This window comes from Phoenix dactylifera, chromosome 1 (assembly GCF_009389715.1).
Source record: "Phoenix dactylifera cultivar Barhee BC4 chromosome 1, palm_55x_up_171113_PBpolish2nd_filt_p, whole genome shotgun sequence".
Classification (NCBI taxonomy): Eukaryota; Viridiplantae; Streptophyta; class Magnoliopsida; order Arecales; family Arecaceae; genus Phoenix; species Phoenix dactylifera.
In genome coordinates, this window is record NC_052392.1 from 18,891,156 (window position 1) to 18,910,586 (window position 19,431).

The 19,431-nt window shown below is 37.6% G+C and overlaps 1 protein-coding gene and 1 long non-coding RNA gene across 6 annotated transcripts; one reads left to right on the forward strand and one right to left on the reverse strand.

Moving 5' to 3' along the window:
- Positions 1 to 1,222: 1,222 nt before the first annotated feature.
- LOC103701689 (cyclic nucleotide-gated ion channel 17-like) lies at positions 1,223 to 9,841 on the forward strand. Its single transcript, XM_008783856.4, has 7 exons — positions 1,223 to 1,617; positions 2,294 to 2,792; positions 6,004 to 6,216; positions 6,361 to 6,668; positions 6,998 to 7,109; positions 7,744 to 7,980; positions 8,798 to 9,841. Exons 1-7 carry the CDS (start codon positions 1,562 to 1,564, stop codon positions 9,527 to 9,529), a joined length of 2,157 nt encoding a protein of 718 aa, XP_008782078.1. The 5' UTR covers positions 1,223 to 1,561; the 3' UTR covers positions 9,530 to 9,841.
- An 827-nt stretch (positions 9,842 to 10,668) lies between these two features.
- On the reverse strand, positions 10,669 to 18,594 carry LOC108511096. Of its 5 annotated transcripts, none has more exons than XR_003384625.2 (3): positions 18,321 to 18,587; positions 13,021 to 17,135; positions 10,669 to 12,527 (listed from the first exon to the last, which is right to left on the reverse strand). It is a non-coding gene; the product is annotated as an uncharacterized LOC108511096 (long non-coding RNA). The 5 variants fall into 5 exon arrangements; XR_001879129.3 differs by lacking the exon at positions 10,669 to 12,527 and having other exon boundaries at positions 12,853 to 13,522; positions 17,030 to 17,135; XR_003384624.2 differs by lacking the exon at positions 10,669 to 12,527 and having other exon boundaries at positions 12,853 to 13,308; positions 13,418 to 17,135.
- Between the last annotated feature and the right edge of the window lie 837 nt (positions 18,595 to 19,431).

Here is a 19,431-nt window from a genome sequence, read left to right on the forward strand (position 1 = left end):
ATAACTCGTTATCCAGTCTGCAACACTATTAGCTTTCTGGTAGATATATAAATCTTCAATAGAAAGCGAAGCATGAATTATACGCCAGCAATCATATAAAAGGGGGTGGGTATTGCCATCAACAGAAGATGAATCAAAAAACTATTTAATCACTATCAAAGAATCTCTTTATAAGTTAATGCGAGAAGCACTCAACCTCTGCATAGAATAAATCAGTTTTTTCCATGCAGCTCGTAATTCCATCAATAGAATGGTAGTATCAAAAATCTTAACATCTCCAGCAGCTATAAAGGTCTCATTAGTACCCTTATGATAAAACCTGCGCTATCAAAAGCTCCTCTCATTTGTATACTGCTATCAAAATTGATCTTGACATAGCAGGGGGTGGTAGCTCCTTAAAAAAATAACATAAATAAGAGGATGCAAAATCTCCACTAAAAGAGCCGCAGATTTCTCCTTATATTAGAGGTCCCTCTGAAGTCGATATATAGGCATACTCCTTAGCTCGGATGAAGGCTTTTAACAAAATCACTCTTGTATTCAACGTTGTACCTTGAAAAATAAGATTATTCCTAAACAATCAAATTTGATAGGCAATATAATGCATCAACACTGCTTCAAATCATCTATCTTTACTGGAATACTTCTCTGTGATGAGCTGAAGAAAATGATCTGGAGGAGTGGTGGGGACAATAGCTAAATCCTGAAATGGGGCTAATCTCTAAATCTGGGCCACCGATCTACTCTGAATTAGAACAGAGCTTTAAACTCCTCAACATCTGGACATATATCATAATGGCTCTCTCTATAGGAAGGCCTCTCCGATGAAGAAAATTATAACATAGTAATGGACACCAAGCTATTTTTTACGCAAATAAAGCAATCCTAGGATGAATATTTATCCTTCATGCGTAATGGACATCATGTTTGGGTTGGGAATTGGTTTAAAAGAATTTATAAACATGCGATGCGTCTGTTGCCAAACGAGAATATGGATACTGAAGAATATTTCCTCAGCTAACTCCAGACTCGAATTGTGAGTGCACGTGGGGTTTAATTATTGGTCGAAGGGTGAGCTATCATGATAAATGAACGCCTTGACGCTTTCCATCAACGCGCGAAGACTTATGACTTATTCAACGGCGTTAGCAGGGTCCGCGTTACTCCCGTAATACGCCGTCGTCGTCAACGCTCCTCTCTCTCTCTCTCACTCTCCTCGGTTCATAAAGTTTTAGTTTATTGACTGCGAGACGGAAAGCCTTAAGCTTATGGAAGTTAGAAAAGCGTTGTCTTTGAAGCAAGCCATGGCTTCCCTCCCCTGGTCTCGGAGCTCCCATTCTGCTTCCAGAAAGGGATAAGAATTGGTTTTCAAGAGCTCGTGGCGGTGCTTGATTCCTTCTCTATTCGACTCCCTGACGGTTGGAACTCGGACACCGGGGGTTTAGCGAGCTTAAAACTGCTTCCTTTCCATTTATTGGGTTAATTTCTTCTTTCGTTGAGACCCAGATGTTGGAGGGCGGTCGTCGGTAGATTCTTTCCGAGTATTGTTGGGATTAGAGCGATGTTTGGGTCCAAGGTCATTGATGAGGCGGAGGCGAACAAGGAGAGAACCGTACGGTGAGTTGAAAGACTTTGCTCTGTCTCGTCTTGCAGATATAAAAGCTAACATAAAGATTCGATTTTGATGTGGGTTCTAAATTTTAAGAATCAAAACCCGAGAAAAAAAAAAAAAAAACATCTTGCTTTTAATTGTGTTGACGAAATCTTTCCTTTGTCTTCTTAAATCTAGGATTTATAGGTTTGTCTCATAAGAGTTGAATTTCAGCTAACAATGATGATTAATCTTCTTAACTTTATTCTTAGTTTTGGCTTCTGATTTTTGGGCATGTAGACATAGGAAATATTTTGGTTACTGTGCTATTCATTAATTGTTTGAGTGGATGTTTTTTTTATTGGTGCGATTAAATGTTACGAATCTTTCATTCTCCTAAGAATTTTCTTACTTTTCTGTAAGTGATAATTAATACCTTGATTTATAACTCAGGAGAGGCAAACAAATCATTACTGAAACTCTTTTGGCGTTTCTTTTCTTTTTTTCTGTTTGAGATGTCAACTTTTTTCTGTTTGAGGAACAAATCTCATCCTTAGACATTCATTTAGACTAATCTATCTAATCAGAGCAGCCAGGCTCTTGTGCTATCCAGCAAAACTCCATCATCCCTTATAACTCCATGGACTTCGTTGAATTCCTTTAGGACTTTTCTTTCTTTGACGTCATTTATTCCCTATGCAGGTTCTATACTGATGAGAAGGACCAAGGCAAACCCATGTACCAGGTACAAAGACCTGGTAGGATTGATGCTAGTATACCATGGGGAAGAAGGTTTGGAAGGTCTAGGGTATTCCCTGGGGGCCGCAAGTCATGGCAAAAGCAGATACTAGATCCTGGAAGCCATGTTGTGCTGATATGGAACCGGGCTTTTCTTGTTGCATGTTTGGTTGCTCTTTTCATAGATCCTTTGTTCTTCTACTTGCCTTTGATTGAAACTCCTGAACGTTACTCATGTGTTAAAACGGACCGACGTCTGAACATTACACTCACTTGTGTACGGTCACTTGTCGACTTATTCTATATATTGCACATCGTTGTAAAATTTCACACTGCATTTGTAGCCCCAAGCACCAGAGTATTTGGGAGGGGAGAGCTTGTCATGGATCCAGGAGAGATTAAAAAGAGATATATGAGATCAGAATTCTTCATTGACCTCGCAGCAGCCTTTCCTTTTCCACAGGTACTTTCTCATTTCTTGAGATAGTCTTAAAACTAATATGTTGTCCCATGGTTTATCTTTTTTATTGTCTAATCAAGCAACTTGTATTGAAGATTATAGTTCATGTGAATAACTGTAGAGGCAGTTCTGTAGATAAATGTTTTAGATAGCTTCAACTTCACATAAATAAGCAACTACATGTGATGTTTCTTCTTAATCCTGTGCCTCTAGGATATAGAGTTTGTTTCCTTCTCATGAATGAAATGGGTGGGTTCCTATCTTTACTTTTAATAAGTGTGCAACTTGAAGTCATATCGGGCCAAGTTTTTGTTTGAAATGTTTCAATGATTTTTTTAAACGTTAAGAGTTGAAACAATTGACTAAAACAATCTTCTCTGAGATGCAGATTTCAGATCATGGAACCTTTTTCAGCAAAAAAAAACAAAAGAAGCTTATTAGTTAAGTATTGGCCTCTGAATGCTTGAAAAGCATGCCAAAGATCAACTTAGAGTTAAGTTTTTGGAGACAGGAGATATAACACAGATGCTGATGTGATTTGGATCTGATCAAGTCACATAACCAGAGACAAGGTGGTTTAGGACCACATCGCAGAAAAGATAGAACAGAGGCACACCATAGCTTTAGTTCTTTCATTCAAAGCTCCACAAAACCATAAACAAAATATCCATGAAACTATCCCCTGAACCCAACTGTAATGCTTTTCAACTTCCTGATTTCAACATTTTGTGAAAAGTAAAACTTAATGAAAGGCTTCGCATTATCCCTTCATTTATCAAAAATGGTTGATGACATTTAATTTTATTTGCAAGCTGACTCTACAGTATATATGTGTGTGTGTGTGTATGTGTGTGTTTTATGTAACATTTGATTAAATCTTCGTGAAGCTAGATAGAATCTAAAGGAAATATTCCTCATTCAATGTTAGTCACTTTTTACTAGAACAGAAAATGTCTTTGTTTATCGAAGTTTCCCATTTTCATGTTCTACATCACCACTACCTAATTCTTGCTTTTTTTTTTCTTTCATCTAGCTTTTTTCCACTCTCTTTTTTGCAGTCCTATTTCTGAAATTATGATATTAGTGTCCCTTGCACCTCATCCCTGAGCATCACCAGCTTCACCAAAACCAATGCCAACATCATTAGCAAAATGGAGTTTCTTCATTTTGTTGCAAGATGCTTGTTAACTTCTCTTGATATTAATCTCTCTTTCTTTAACTTTGTCCACTTTGATGTCTTTTTAGGGCATCCACTTAAACTGCTCAGCTAGTTGAGCAGCGGCAGCCAATAATAATAAATTGGAGAGCCCATAAGGTTCATCCTGGATCGAACATAGCAACCAAAGGTCTCAAACACTGTCCTGCTTTTTTGACCACTTGTAGGAAGCTTTCTTGAAATGGCTCAGACATTTCCATTGAATACTAGAGGAGTTGGAGGAGGAATACGTTAAAGTGGTGCCAAAAGCAGCAACAAGCACGTCTTTGGAATACAAGATAAAACTTGTCTAGTGGTAAGCATTTAGCAGCATGCTGAGCAATTGTGGAAGGGCTCAAACTCAAAATCTAGGCAAATTGAGAATTTTGTCATTCATTCTAATGAATTAAAATTCGATTTATGGAATCCATAGAGTGACTCCAAGGTTTTTTTTGTGACTGTGGGACTGTAAGCGCAGAACTACACTCTTGGGAATGCAACTCCCTCTAGCCTGAAAGGTCTTTGATGCATTATTCTTGATCAAAAATGGGAAGCAAGAACCTTTGGTTACTCTTGTCTTCTCCAACAGAAGTTCCAATAGATGTGAGTATCAATTACTCTTAGAGCCTCAAGTAATTTGGAAGGCTATTTTTCACACATTGATTATAGGAAACTAGAATTTTCATTTTTGGTCCTCTGTGCAACTATATAATCCATCAACTTAAGATGTTCTTTTGAACTAGCTCACTCAAAGAAGCCTTTTCTCTAGGTGGACCCCAGTTTCGCTGTCGTCTGGCAAAAAGCATTCTTCTCATACTAGTGTAATTTTCCCCACTATTTTCAATTAAGAACCTAGTAAATTTAATATCATTCTCTGCATCAATGACTCTCCACTTTGTCTGAATACTATTTGTCCGTAGATTCTCCTGCAAACTAGTTAGCCTGTAATCTCCACTGGCCCATTATTGAAATAACCCTGTTGAATCACCCTTGATGGCTTGTCACCTTGCAATCCTCCCACTCTGCCCCCACCCAGCTTCTTTATGCAGCTCGTAAATGAAATTTCTTTCCCAGGACTTCTCAAAAATCTCCCGCATAAGCTGGTTTCAGTTCCTTCTCAATGCTCCTGTATGGTTGTAACCTGGAAAGGGGAAAGTAGTCCAAAGTGCAAGTGGAAATGAGCATGTACGATCCCTCTGCATTGTCCAGATGGCCATTTTCTCCTTCATTGTTACACAAGAATCATTGTCGTAATCTTGAATATGGTCCCTGCTGAATTGGGAATCTTCGCAGCAGCTTTGTGCTTTTGCATGTGTATACTAAGAACTCAAATAATTGGAAATACATGGATATGCCATGTGAATGATCATATAATCATAAAATTGGAGGATGTTACTAGTTATAGCTAAAGGAAGGATCTCTAGGAGGCTAATTTCTGTTTCATAGAATAGGCTTAACCAGTGGAGCTGCTATGAAACCGGTTATAGACATAAGAAACATCATAAAGAAAAATGAGGTTACCAACTTCATATCTAATGTAATATGAGCTATGGTATATTTTGACAATAGGAATATTTCATTTTTCCGCCAACTAGTAATAAAAAACCAGTATATTTCATTTATGAAATAAAGTTAGAAATAGATGGTTCGCTTTTGTTCAATTGCTACTCTTGAGTAATGTAATACTTGAGTTAAAGATATTAAGCTTATTAGATCTTTACTTTGTGTTGTATCGTTTATGGTTTTACGCTCGCATTTTACTTTTTTTGCTTTAAAACTCTTCCACATGACAATTTACGTTATTTTTTCTTGAATCTTTCTGTTTTCAACTCTCATATACACTCTGGCCATTTAACATGGCTTTATTAGTAAGTCCTGGTCCTGCTGCCTGAAGCTTACCCCTGAGAAGATGCAAGAGAAGAGGGAAGAGTAAACCGTGGAGGAAACTTCTTTACTTGAATCGTCATATCTAACTGCAGGCTGTATTTTGGCTGATGTTTTTGTATTTCCTTTCTGCAGATTTTCATCTGGTTGGTGATGCCTGTCGTAGGAAAACATTACGCCAATCATAAAACTACTACTCTGGCACTGGTTATTCTTATTCAGTATATGCTTAGATTGTGTCTCATATTCCCTTTAAGCAATCAAATTATTAAAGCTGCCGGGCTTGTTGCAAAAACTGCTTGGGGAGGAGCTGCATACAATTTAGTACTATTCATGTTAGCGAGCCATGTATGTCATCTCACTTCACCTTCCTTGCACATTTCAATTGTATGATATTTTACAACAAATGTGAAGCACTTATAGATTCATTTCTTATCTTACCAATTGCACTCTAGCGGGAGTATAACTATTAAATGATGATCTATCTTGTAGGTCATAGGAGCGGTTTGGTATCTTTTGTCAATCAGCCGGCAGATTACATGCTGGAAATCAGAATGCCAGACGGAGAATAGGTTGAATGGAACATGTGATCTTAAATTTCTAGATTGTGACATTTCAAACTGGAACGATCGCCAACGATGGGCAAAGGAAACAAATGTTTTCTCAAACTGTGATGTGAATAATAAAACCATCACTTTCAAATATGGCATATTCGAAAACGCATTGCAAAATGATGTTGTCTCCACAAAATTCATTGAGAAATACCTCTATTGCCTTTGGTGGGGCTTGCAAAATTTGAGGTTAGAATCCCTTTTTTTTAACAAGCTATAGTGTTTCTATTTGATTTTCTCTTCATGTATGGAATATGATTACTTCTTCACTGGGTTTGCTTCTTTTTCTTCCTTCCATAACTTGCAAAATGAAGCGCTTCTTTTTCTTCCTTCCATAGCTTGCAAAATGAAGCTCGACTTCGGTTCCTTTAGTTATTGTACTGCAGCGCCATTAGCTAGTCTGATGTGGTCAAAATGTTATCAATTTCCGGGACCAAACTTTACATGACCTGATATATCTTTCTCTTTGTTGGCATGTTATTGTAGACTTTCATGGCATTTTCTGTTTCTTTTGTCAGTTCATATGGCCAAACTCTGACAACAAGTGCTTTCATTGGTGAAACGTCATTTTCCATATTCATAGGTCTCCTTGGTCTTGTCTTGTTTGCTCTTTTGATCGGCAACATGCAGGTATTTTAAATTTTATAATTTGCAGAAACTTTTAAATATCTTTTGTTTTCTTTCTTTTAGAATGTTTCCTTTCTTTTGTTGATTATCTTTTAGAAATTATATATGAATGTTTTCTTTCTTTTGTTGATTATCTTTTAGAAATTATTCCTTAATTTGGTACTTGAAATTTGATATCGACATCAATAATCAAAGCCTTTGATTCCTTGGTGCATTATTTCATCTGATGATACTATACTGTAAAAGAGGGAAATTTAGTTCTTGGAGATTTGTTAAGTTGATATCCAATTTATCGTATACTTCTCACTTTGTCTAAAAGATTACAAATCACATGCCTCTAAAAATTTCAAGAGTTTGGCGGCGGACATTTTCTCTCTCTCTTGTTTGGCTCATTCAGTTCTTAGATCACACCTGATGGGAGGCAAAAAGGATAAACCATTGGATACAGATTTCAACCATAACACCACCTACTGCTATTAGATCTAAAATGGATATTATTCTGTTTCCATTAATTGATAAACCATTAGATATATTTTAGACCTACTTGCAATCTATTACTAAAAGGGTTGAATGGTGGAGATCACACCTGCTGCTATTCTGGTTTCTGTTAACTGATAAAACATTAAATATGTTTTAGACCTACCTGCAATCTATTACTAAAAGGGTTGAAGAGTGGAGGCTGAAGCGAACAGACACCGAAGAGTGGATGAGCCATCGCCAACTTCCTCATGAGCTGCGGGAACGTGTCAGACGGTTTGTTCAGTACACGTGGCTTGCAACGCGAGGAGTTGATGAAGAAAGCGTTCTGCAAGGTTTACCTACAGATCTTCGTCGAGATATCAGACGTCACCTAAGCTTAGACCTTGTTCGCGGTGTAAGTGGTTTCCCCATGCTTGATATAGTTTTTCTTTGCTCGCAATGACATTTTTTTGGTACAATCATCGAAATGATGGATATGGGGGTGGAAAAATGAAAACTAGATTTGGGGGAATAAAAATGGGGACAGATCCAACCTTCAAAATTCTTGCTTTCAGCTTTTTTTTTTTACAGAAATTGAAACCTCATAGATAGAAATATTGAATTGAGGAAGAATGCTGCAATTATGCAAGATGGTTATAATAATGGTATGCCATGCCGACCTGAACCGAGCAGTACGAAGCATATTGTACTGTACCAGTTTGGTATCGGCATCCGGTATGGGTGATGTACTGACATCCGGTACGCCAAAAAAAATTTGTATCATATCATATCGACACTGTGCTAGTGTGACACTGATACGGAGTCCGGTACAGAGACAGCGAACCTTAGTTACAATGGTCTTTTCTAAAACAAACCATGTCTAAGTGAATCTGTAATACGATTCTGCAGCATTTTGGAAGCTCCATTTTATTCGTGGAGATCCATACGAATCATCTCATGCATTTGCCCGTTGATGGTTTCTCGTTATCGAAAGCATATTGTTTTCTAAACTGAACAATTCCATGTTTATTCCTCTTCATTGTCTTAAAACTTCAAGTTCTGCTCTCGCCATGCAATGACAAATTGGTTCTACTCTTTTCCAATAGTTTGTTGGAATTCTTATGTCAAACCATTTTTTTTTCCTCCTGCAAGTGTAACTCCATAGATGCAGATCAACATTCATTGCCTTAGATGCTCCAAGTTCCAAGCCCGTTTCTTTTGCAAAATTGCAGGTCCCTTTCTTCTCGGAGATGGATGATCAGCTCCTTGATGCCATATGTTTGCGTCTCGTATCCTGCCTGAGCACAGAAGGCACCTGCATTGTTCGTGAGGGTGACCCTGTGACGGAGATGCTTTTCATTATCCGTGGGAGATTAGAGAGCTCCACCACCGATGGGGGCAGAACAGGTTTCTACAACTCCATTATTCTTAGACCTGGTGATTTCTGTGGTGAAGAGCTGCTCACCTGGGCACTGCTTCCCAAGTCCAACGCCAACCTGCCCTCTTCCACCAGGACTGTGAGAGCTCTGGTTGAAGTAGAGGCCTTTGTCTTGCGAGCAGAGGACCTGAAGTTTGTTGCAAACCAATTTAGAAGACTGCACAGCAAGAAGCTGCAGCACACATTCCGCTTCTATTCCCACCATTGGAGGACATGGGCTAGTTGCTTCATCCAGGCAGCGTGGCATCGGTACAAGAGAAGGAAAATGGCTAAAGACCTGAGTAGGTGGGAGTCATTCTCCTCCATACCAGATGAGCAAGCAACCAATGAGTCAGGGCAGGAGGATGAGTTCTCTGGCAGCTCCATCGATCCTTCTCATCCTACTGCAAAGAATCTGGAGGCCTTGAAATCAGCATCTAAGTTAGCTGCAAGTTTCAGGAAATCTCAGAAGGTGAAGGCTCTTGACATGCCCACCAAGTTCCTGAAGCCAAGTGAGCCCGACTTCTCTGCCGACCCCGATGATTAGTGCCTCATACTATGCTCGTAATCCATAATTACTAATGATCATAGCTGCTACAATTCTACTTCTGCCCGTATTGCATTGGGAGGTTTCCACGCCCAAGCCCCCCCAACAGACAGTAAGATGTACATTGGAGTCTAAATTATAGGAAAAACTGAAGGCTTTGCCAAATGACATGGTATTTGGTTGTGTTGGTTTGACTCTCTTTCTGTTATTGATACGCTTGTAATATTTCAGAATTTAGCTTTGTCGTTGTACAATATGGACTCATCTGTCAATGAAACTTATGTGATAATCTAATATCATCAGTTTAATCGACGGCCCTCCTTTTTTCTGTCAAGAGAAATTTGCATTGTAGATCAGCTTATGTCGAGGGGAATTTTGACAGCAGAGCTCTCTGCAAAGAATTGTAGCAGGTGCTGGTGCAAGCATTTATCCTCAACCTCTGTTTGACTGCAGCCTGGGAAGGCAACCGGTTCGCGTGTTCAGATTACTAGGGAAGCTAAGCATCAAATTGAGGGCCCTTTAAGGTGTCTCATACTGTCAGGAACGGAACTAGGGATGCAAATTGGTCGGATCAGATCAGGTCATGAGTAATCTCGACCCGATCTGATTTTTTGTTCGGATCCTAATTTTAGACCCAAATTCGACTCGGTTGAAGATCGGGCCGGGTCGAGTCCAAGTTGGGTTTAGGTCCGGGTCGGGTCAGGTTCTGGTCCAATCAGGTACGATTTCTTTGTGCCTTTGGGAAAGAATTTGAGCATTTGGTCATATCTTAAGTATGAGGTGCTGGGTGACCCATGACTTGAAAGACTTGCAGTTGACCTCCAGTCAGAACAGATGACCCATGACTTACTAAGTCGGTCTACAAGCCAAATTTCATATCACACTATTTTTTATCTATATGACTGATTGGACGGAACTTGGTGTCTCCCAGCTCCCCTCTCACGAGGGCAAAAAAGATCCCAGGCCTTCTTCCAAAATCCAATTCCATTGCAGAAAACTGGCACATGACCCATATTCAGTTCAGTGTTCCCTCACTTTCTCCCTTCAAAAGTTAAAAGAAACAAAAACCAAAAAACAGAAGGAAAAAAAAAAGCCAGCTACCGAGACACCAGAGGTATCAACATTGTAATAGATCGAGAGAGAATCTTGACGGGCCAAGGTTCCTTTGGATTCTGTGAACCTATGCTTGTTTCTATCCTTCCACGCTTGAACCGTACTCCCCTTAAGGCTTTTCTTTTTTTTCTTTTTTTTTTGGTCCAAAGCTTTCCCTCCTTGATGGAGGGCATTTCCCATCCCCTAGGGAACAAGCTAACAAGCTCCTAAGAAACCCATATCTCCTTCCTGTCTGCCCTGAAAACCCGCCATAAATTCACTTAAAAACGACCAATAGTACCATGACCCACACCTACACACACACACACACAAAAACTCTCTCTTACTTTTCCTCTCTCTCTTCGGGTCCATTTGGGTCGGATCGGGTTTGTTCGGTAAACCCAGACCCGATCCAGAAAATAATTCGGATCTAATTTTAGGATCCAACCCGGACCCGCGGGCTTTACATAAGGTGTAAAGCCTTAAACCAACGTAGGCTTTACATAAGGTGTCTCATGAGCTCTCCATTCTATTCCTTGCTGACCGCATGGGCTGTCTCTTTTCCTTTCCTACAGGTAATTGAATACTCTATGATGCTGGATCCCCTATTAAACTATAAAATGGGAAAAGATACCAACCAACTATGGCAAAATGGAAGGAAAAAAAAAAAGCTTTCCAGGACCAATAGCAAAACCAGAACAGATCATGTGCCAAAATTAGTGGCCATCATCCATTTGGACAGTGCAGAACCGAGATACACCGATTAGGGTAGGAGCTGCCGGAGAAAAGATGGGCAGGCCTATCCAAATTCACTTCATTAAGATCGTGAACAGATTGATAACCAATAGCAAAGTGTACTGAGATTTGAACCCAGGACTGAAAGTTAGTGCCAACATCGCTAGCACAACTTTGGGAAGTAGCTAGCCATATTAGTTTGATATAGCAAAACAAAAGCATGAACAAAAAGGCATGGTGACAACAGCAATTACAAGGCAGTGGTTGGTAAACGACTACAGAGACAGAAAATGAAGTTTTCCCAAAACCTATATGGTTAAGGTGAAATGGAAAATAAAAGCGGCCAAGTCAAATGGAAAAGAAAGTATCTTTGGAGTACAATTGTGATTTAGAAAAATAAAATCAAACTATGTGGCCAGCAAAACCTATGACTCCTGTTGCACCCACCCAACCACCCACCCAATATAAAAAAAAAACGATGACTCATTCTCGGTGTAGAAAGTCCAGCAAAGGCAATAAATTGAAAATTTATATTCCCCCAAACACAGGAAAGAAATATACAAAATGAGGCATCACTGCAGTAGTCTGAGCCTGACTATCATTTATTTAGTTCAATATAAACTTTAGGTGATGAAATTCGATAAGAATATTCTTACCAAAAACAAAATTATAAGGATATACCTTCAGAATGTTGGATGTGTCACAGCAGCTCTATGACTCATTAAGTCATCCCATACATGAAAATAAGTCATTTAATAATGTTCTCCATTATTAGCTCTATAACTCAATAAGTCATCCCATATCAATTGCACACATGGATAAAACATGTCTCAACTTTAATTCATTTTTGTCAATACTTCAACCTTTACAAAATCAAGTAAATCTAAAATGGCTATTTGACCTTGCTCATGTCCTCTTCAAAATTCTTCATGTATGTAAGTGTGATAACCTACCTTTTGTTTCAGTTTTCACAAGCTAGAGTCATGCTGAGAAAGTAAAAATCAAAACTAGGTTTTTACTCCTCATATTCTGCATTAGAGTTTTAATAATAAAGTTAACTTATCCCGGAAGTGGAAGTTCAAAGCTTAGCCTTCCAAAATGTAACAAGAACCAAAACTGCCATGGATTTCAGCCTCATTTAGTCTGTTTTAGACATATCTGAACCAATCTCCTGACAAAACAACAGTTCTGGATATAACAAAGAAGAAAAGTGTAGCTAAATAAACATATAATGATGAGCTTTGCAACTACAATCTTGGAAGTTACAATCCTTATATCCAGATCTTCATACAGTCTGCTATTTGATTTGTATCATTTATTTTCTCTGTTTCGTAATAGAACGATCTCAAATACATTGACACTTCATGCATGATATCATTTTAGTTTATGGACAAACATTATATTGTTTTCTATTTTTGGCCATCTCATTAAAAGCATCTAAAACAAACATGGAAAAACCAAAATTATTGACCTAAGAAGATGGCACAACATAATCCTAAATCAAAGTATAAGACCTTGAATTATAATGGTTCTGAAAATTTTTGACTAAGATATACAGACCTACACACTATCACAATTCACAACAATAAATAAAATTACATCAAAAGCACCAACAGAAACTCCTGAGCACAATAGATTCACATAAGTGAGAAAACGTTACAAACCTTGAAAGAAAGATATGCAGATTTTTGAAGCCCCCTGCTTCTACTGCTGCATCTCAAACAATAATTGAGTGGTATTTTCCTCTCAGCTTCCTGAAACCCTTTGTTGGGATGCCGGTTATCCCAAAACAATAAATTTAAAATAAATCTTTTTTTGAGGGAAAAGAAAATGGAGTTACCTGGACATATACAATACCAAGGACTAATAGCAAGTCCCATGTAGTTTCTATCCTGAAATGCTTGTGCAACTAACTGTTCATCCAAATGATGCGGGCAAGTATGATATGATACCTGTGAATTTTAAAAGAGACGTTCCATTTCCAACTTTCACTTCAAATATCCCTTCCCCAATATAAGCAGTAACTTATCCAAGAGCTGATAATGTAACTGATGACAGTACCGATATTATACTGAAGTCACTGACATATGGACCAAGGTAAAGTACTTGCAATGGCCTCGTGTAGAAATTACAAAATTATTAGCATATATAATTAGTTGCCAAATCCTGTACACATCGCAAGCAACCAAAAGAAAGTCACTATTATTTGAAGAAATTATTTATGAAAGCACTTTTCCAAAACTTTAAAAGATCATACTTCCGAGTAAAAACCCACCAATAGTTTGTTGAGTGGAAAGTAAAGTTTCAGCACAGTAGCCTTCATTAATATTGTCCTTTCAGATACCAAGATAAAAAATAAACATGGGATACAAATATGAATCTTCATAGAGGAAGGAGGAAATTATGTGCATGTAATGCACAATTCTGGCAGAAGCTCATCATATAATTATGCATTTGATGAAGATATAATTACCTTTTTCTTCAATACCCAAGAATCAAGTGTAGCATTATGGGCTATGTCAAAGTTAATTTTTAAAAATTTAATCAGTTCTAGAGTGCAGAACAATTCAGCACGGGTTCAAAAATTTTCATCTTCATGAAGTATATTTGGTGCTTCGACACACATCCTTCTTAGATTCCGCCATTAAAGAATCCAATCTTTGTATGTAAGACAGTATAGAATTAGGGGAAAGAATCAAGAAACCATCTACTTGTGCTGTATGGTTCAAAATATTGGCAACAAAGATTGGCCATGAGCTTTAGGTTATAGGTTCGTGGATATAAAATGCTTTGATGGATATGATAGGTTCAATGGAAGTAGGATATGAGTACATTTGAGGAGGCACAATAGTTGCATCACTATGGAAGCATTAGTGAATTTTATTGAGATGGCATGCCCATATGCAATAAAGATGTGAGGAACATAGAATAGAAGAGGGGATCCAGGTTCAATTTGAGGTGGGGAAGGACTCAAAAAGACATGAATGGAAAAAAGGAATGACTCTGGCGAAGCTGGCAGTGACATAAACATTGTCCCTTCAAAAATGGATTCGCAAATCTAAACCTTAATATTTGGATGAGGTTTGATACCTCATGAACATGATGATGAATGATTTGATGATGTAAGTATTGTATTATATTATTAACTAAGGCTTTATTTGGTTCAGGGAAAAGAAAAAATGGGAATAGGAAAAGTTATGCTTAAAGGAATAGTTATGCCCTGAGTCATGCCAATTTTTGTTTGGCTCTAGTTTTTGGAATAATTTTTGGATGATGACTTTCTTGTCCATAAAAAAGTAGAAAGTAGGCATAAAAGGCGCCTTTATGCCAAGGAGTGAATTATGACAGCTCCCCTCTGGAATAGTCATGCCAGTCATTGCAAGTTTGACCGGCATAACTATTCCTTGGTTAAGCCTTTAGCCTGCTTATGCCTGAACCAAATGCAGCCTCAAGGTTGAGCTTTTACTCTAGAACAAGTTTCTACAGATGACATGTTTCATTCTTCAAACTTCAGATGTTGATGATTTGCTGGAGTATCAGGAAGAAATATTCTAAGACCATAAAATTAACTTCTGTTAAAAGAAATAATAATTTTTTAAAAGTAGCAAACAAATTTGAGGTCCTAAACTGCTGTTCCGGCAAGATTTTGCCAAATATGAAAAGCTACATGGAAGAAAAGGATATAAATATCAAGATACGCCACAAAAAGACATGAATGGAAATGAGGAATGATTTTGGAGAAACTGGCAGGGACATCAGAAATTTGGTGAAACAAGCAGTCACATCAGAAATTGCCCTTAACCTTAAGGAATGGATTCACAAAGCTAAACCTTAATATTTGGATAAGGTTTGTTACCTGATGATGCATGACTTGACTGATCTACGTACTTTACTGCATCAACAACTAAAAGTTTCCCTGGAACAAGTTTCTATGGCAATTCTATTTATGATGTGTTTCATTCTTCAGGCTTCAGATGTTCAGCAGCAAATATTCTAAAACCATAAAATCACTTTCTGCTAAAACAAACCATAACCCTATATAGAAACCAAAAATGGAGGTCCTCTACTGCTGTTCCGGCAAGCTTTTGCCAAATATGAAAAAGTTATATTGAAGAAAATGATATAAATATCAAGATATACTGCAAAAAGAGATCAATGGAAATGAGGAATGATTTTGAAGAAGCTGGCAGGGACATCAAATATTGTCCCTTAAAGGAACGGGTTCACATATCCAAACCTTAATATTTGGATAATTTTTGTTACTCGTAACTATGGTGATGATGACTTGACTGATGTAGATACTGCACTACATTATTAACTAAAGGTTGAGCTTTTACTCTGGAACAAGTTTCTACTGCAGTTCTATTTACAACATGTTTCATCTTCAGGCTTCAGACTTTGATACTCTTCTGGAGTATCAACAACACACATTCTAAAACAATAAGATAATTTTCTGTGAAAAGAAACCATAATTCTATTAGAGCTTAAAACAAATGTGAAGGTCCTCTAACACTGTTCAAGCAAGATTTTACCAAATATAGAATTCAAGACTCCCACTGTTCTAGGATTTTACTATTGATAGCTAAATATTCTGGAGATGGGAGTCTTAAAGGATTTCTCTGGGAAATCTCACTTTACTTTCCTAAGTTTACTCACCAATAAAGGGTTATACCTTTGCCTTCGATGTCTAGTCTTAAAACTCATACGTTCAATGGTTTAGGTACTAACTTCCCTGGTTTGTCATTCTAAGGATATCCAAACCAATAGTAAACAGCCCTGAAAACTAAGTATAAAGAAGAATAAGAAAATTTTTGACTAAAATAATTACTCCCAGTGCCCAAATTCACGCCACTAGTAGCACCAAGGAATCAACAGAAGGTTTGGCCTAAATTTTGATTGGAGATTAACTAAGAAGATTGGTGGGACCTCATACATGCAAAATTGGGAAAAGTTTTGGGACCGAATAGTGAAGAATGTCCATGAAATGTTTGTGAGTTTTCATCAAAACCTAGGAAAGGGTAAAATGAGAATATGAGATGTAATAGTGAATTGGTATAAAGAATTCAAAACAGGCAGGGTATAGCTCTTATGAGTGCCAGCTTTATTTATGTTATAACAAGGACTGCTAGGAAGCAATGTTGTCTGTTTGACACAAGCATTCAGAAACAGAAACAGCGTCATCAGATAGTTTCATGGTGAATAATTTTTGAAATATAAACCACCATTTAGCACCCGTAGGTAGTTAATTAATAAGAGCATCAACAGAAAGCATACAAACAGTCCATCACCATAACAATTTAAGGGTCGTTAGCTTAAACGCAAAGAGCAGTGGCACATTTAGAGAATGTCAGGGCTTTCATTTAACAACCCTGTTTCATTGAGAAGGGTTGAGATAACCATGCTTAGAGTCTAGAAAACTACGATGATCCATGAATAATAATAACAAACAAGAAGGCATAAATATCATGACTAACGAATTCATGGAAGAGTTAGAATAGGATTTAAAATAAAAATTATAAACTAGAGAAAGCATCAGATTTGAATAGCATCAAATAAACACAAGATAATATGAGCTCTGAACATCACAATTTATTGAATCAAAGCAAGAAGTACTAAGAACACTATTCGAACAAAATAGCAAACAACATCATTTGGTTAAAGGAAAGATAGTACAAGTTTAGTTTTGAAGATTGAAATGTAGGAGTCCATATGCGATAAGTGATTGGAAAAAGACAGCAGAGGATGTCTGAAATGCCAGTTCCATAAATAATGTATTTACCTGCACAGCAGAGTAAGCAAAAGAGTTGAAATTAGCCTCCAAATGCCAAGACTGTGATCCCCCCTACCCCCTCCAATTATCTTTATTTGTATGTATATCTAGAAAAACAAATAGTTAGAAGAAAAACATAACCAAGCAATTAAGAGACTCAATGATTTTGCTAACTAAAGTTGATGAAAATTAAAAGAGGGCACGTGTTAGATATTACATAATGGTGATTAGGAAGTAAGTTATACACAACAAACATGAGAAACATGAGTAGTTTGAATGGTTCACAAAATAGGCAATTTGATAGAAGATAAATAAAGAAAAGTTCAGACAACAGAATTAACTTGAGGCAAGAGATCATATGGTCAGTGCTGCTAGTATCAATAATTTTTTAGTTGATTGCTCAGGACAAAATGAAACATACATTTTTCACTTCTAGGTTTACCAAAAGATGCAAGTTACGACAGCATTTGGTCATATTGTTGTAGAGTGAAGTCAAATGCAGCAACAGGAAAGTCAGTATTCAATGGTGCAGCAGCAAAAGATTGTAAACCGTGTAGCCATGTTGATCTGTTTGGGTATAAAATTTGATTTCTGGTAATCTTTTAACCGAACACCCACCCATTAGTCTGCTGGAACCAGATTCTGTTTTCAGCAATTATCTCATATACATTATAATATGTTCACAGTTAACAGAATTAGAATGATCTTCTTTTGCATGACATGTTGGTCTTCCCGATTCTGCCATCTTGGTAAAGGAGGGTCACCTTCCTCGTAGCTTTCGCCTTCTTTCTTTGTGAGAGAGAGAGAAAAGAAGAAGAAGAGAAGAAAGAGAGGAAACCCATTGGTAGAAGGCTCCAAGATTGCAGCTTTCTTTAAATTTCACTTAAGTCCTGTAAAATTAATGCCTCCAATAACTTTAATGAGCTCCAAATTGAGCCCCAAAAGAAGCAAAAATTTAAAAGAAATAAAGCAAGCGCAATAACGAATACAAAAGTGGAAAAGTCTGCACGAATTGAATTTCAAGATTTCATCAAAGCCCAGAAAATCACCACCTAACCAGCTTCAAAAAACAGGGAAAACGAACACCCTAATGCAGAAGCAATCAAGAAAGAAAATCAAATCAAGAAAAAAAGAGAAAATATGCTGCCATCTAAATAGAAGTCGAAAACCTAAAACGGAAGGGAAGAAACGGACATCGCGCTGTTTCCGATCCTGGATGTGATCCCGAGGATAGATTCCAATCTGGGGCTTCTTTTGGGCGCTCCCTCCACTGCCGAGGAGGACGAGGAAGCCCTGAGGACGCGGCGGCCGGGACACGAGGAGGCGGTGGGAGGTCGAGGGAGGGAAGGAGAGAGGGCGGAGAGAAGAAGAAGAAGAAAACCGGAGGAAGAGGAAGAGGGGGAAGAGAGAGGCTTTCGTACCGGCGAGAGGAGCATGGTGTCGCCGCTGCTACGCTCTCGCCTTCCCCTTCTCTCTTCCTTTCCGTTAATAACGTTTTAGAGTATATATAGCTACGTCTCAAAACGGTTGTGGGGAACGGTATCCCGCGGAGGCCCCATATCTCTCTATGCGGTCTCAGATTTACTGCATCCGCCCCATATCTCTCTATGCGGGTCTCAGGTTTACCTCACGCATCATTCATTGCAGTATAAAAGTGTTTGCTCATCAAGCATGTATTCTGTGAAGTTAATGAAGCTGCATATTAGGTGGCTGCTTATGTAGTCAGCTTGCTGGTAGTACCTTGTGGGCTGAAATGAAGAGCTGCCATAGGCGTTTCAAAATATTCTGTTTTCTGATTTTATTGGATGCATTCGTACTCGTGAGACATGAATCATCCATTCTAACACAACAAAAAAAAAAAAAACAAAAGAGTGTCTGCTCATATGGCAGCTACTCATAATAATAGTACAGAATTGATGTTAGAAAAAAAAAGATAATATTAAAAAATTAACAACCTTATTTTTTTCTTAGTTTCTATTAGATAAAGTAATATACATTTTTGATGATAAAATCATTTTTAGGGAGAATTTTGAGAAAAAATTTTGGAACTTAGATTTTTTTTTTGAAAGAAAGTACAATAAAAATAATGACTGTTATTTATGTTATAATGGACTTATAATGAAAATAATGAAAATAACAACTATTATATATTCTCATATTATTTACTTAATAGTGTAATGGAGAATTGTCATTTTATATCTCATATTATTCACCTTAATAACAAAATGAAGAGTGGCCGTTATTGATATAACAGTCATTATAACAGTTATAATACCATTATTTGAATATTGTTGTAAAATAAAAG

What these genes read in the sequence shown, in the direction of transcription:
- LOC103701689 (XM_008783856.4), top strand. Translation starts at nt 1,562, where the DNA reads ATGTTTGGGTCCAAGGTCATTGATGAGGCGGAGGCGAACAAGGAGAGA. An exon ending in CAGCCTTTCCTTTTCCACAG is followed by an intron (nt 2,793 to 6,003) that starts GTACTTTCTCAT and finishes TCCTTTCTGCAG; the next exon opens with ATTTTCATCTGGTTGGTGAT. An exon ending in TTTTGATCGGCAACATGCAG is followed by an intron (nt 7,110 to 7,743) that starts GTATTTTAAATT and finishes AATATGTTTTAG; the next exon opens with ACCTACCTGCAATCTATTAC.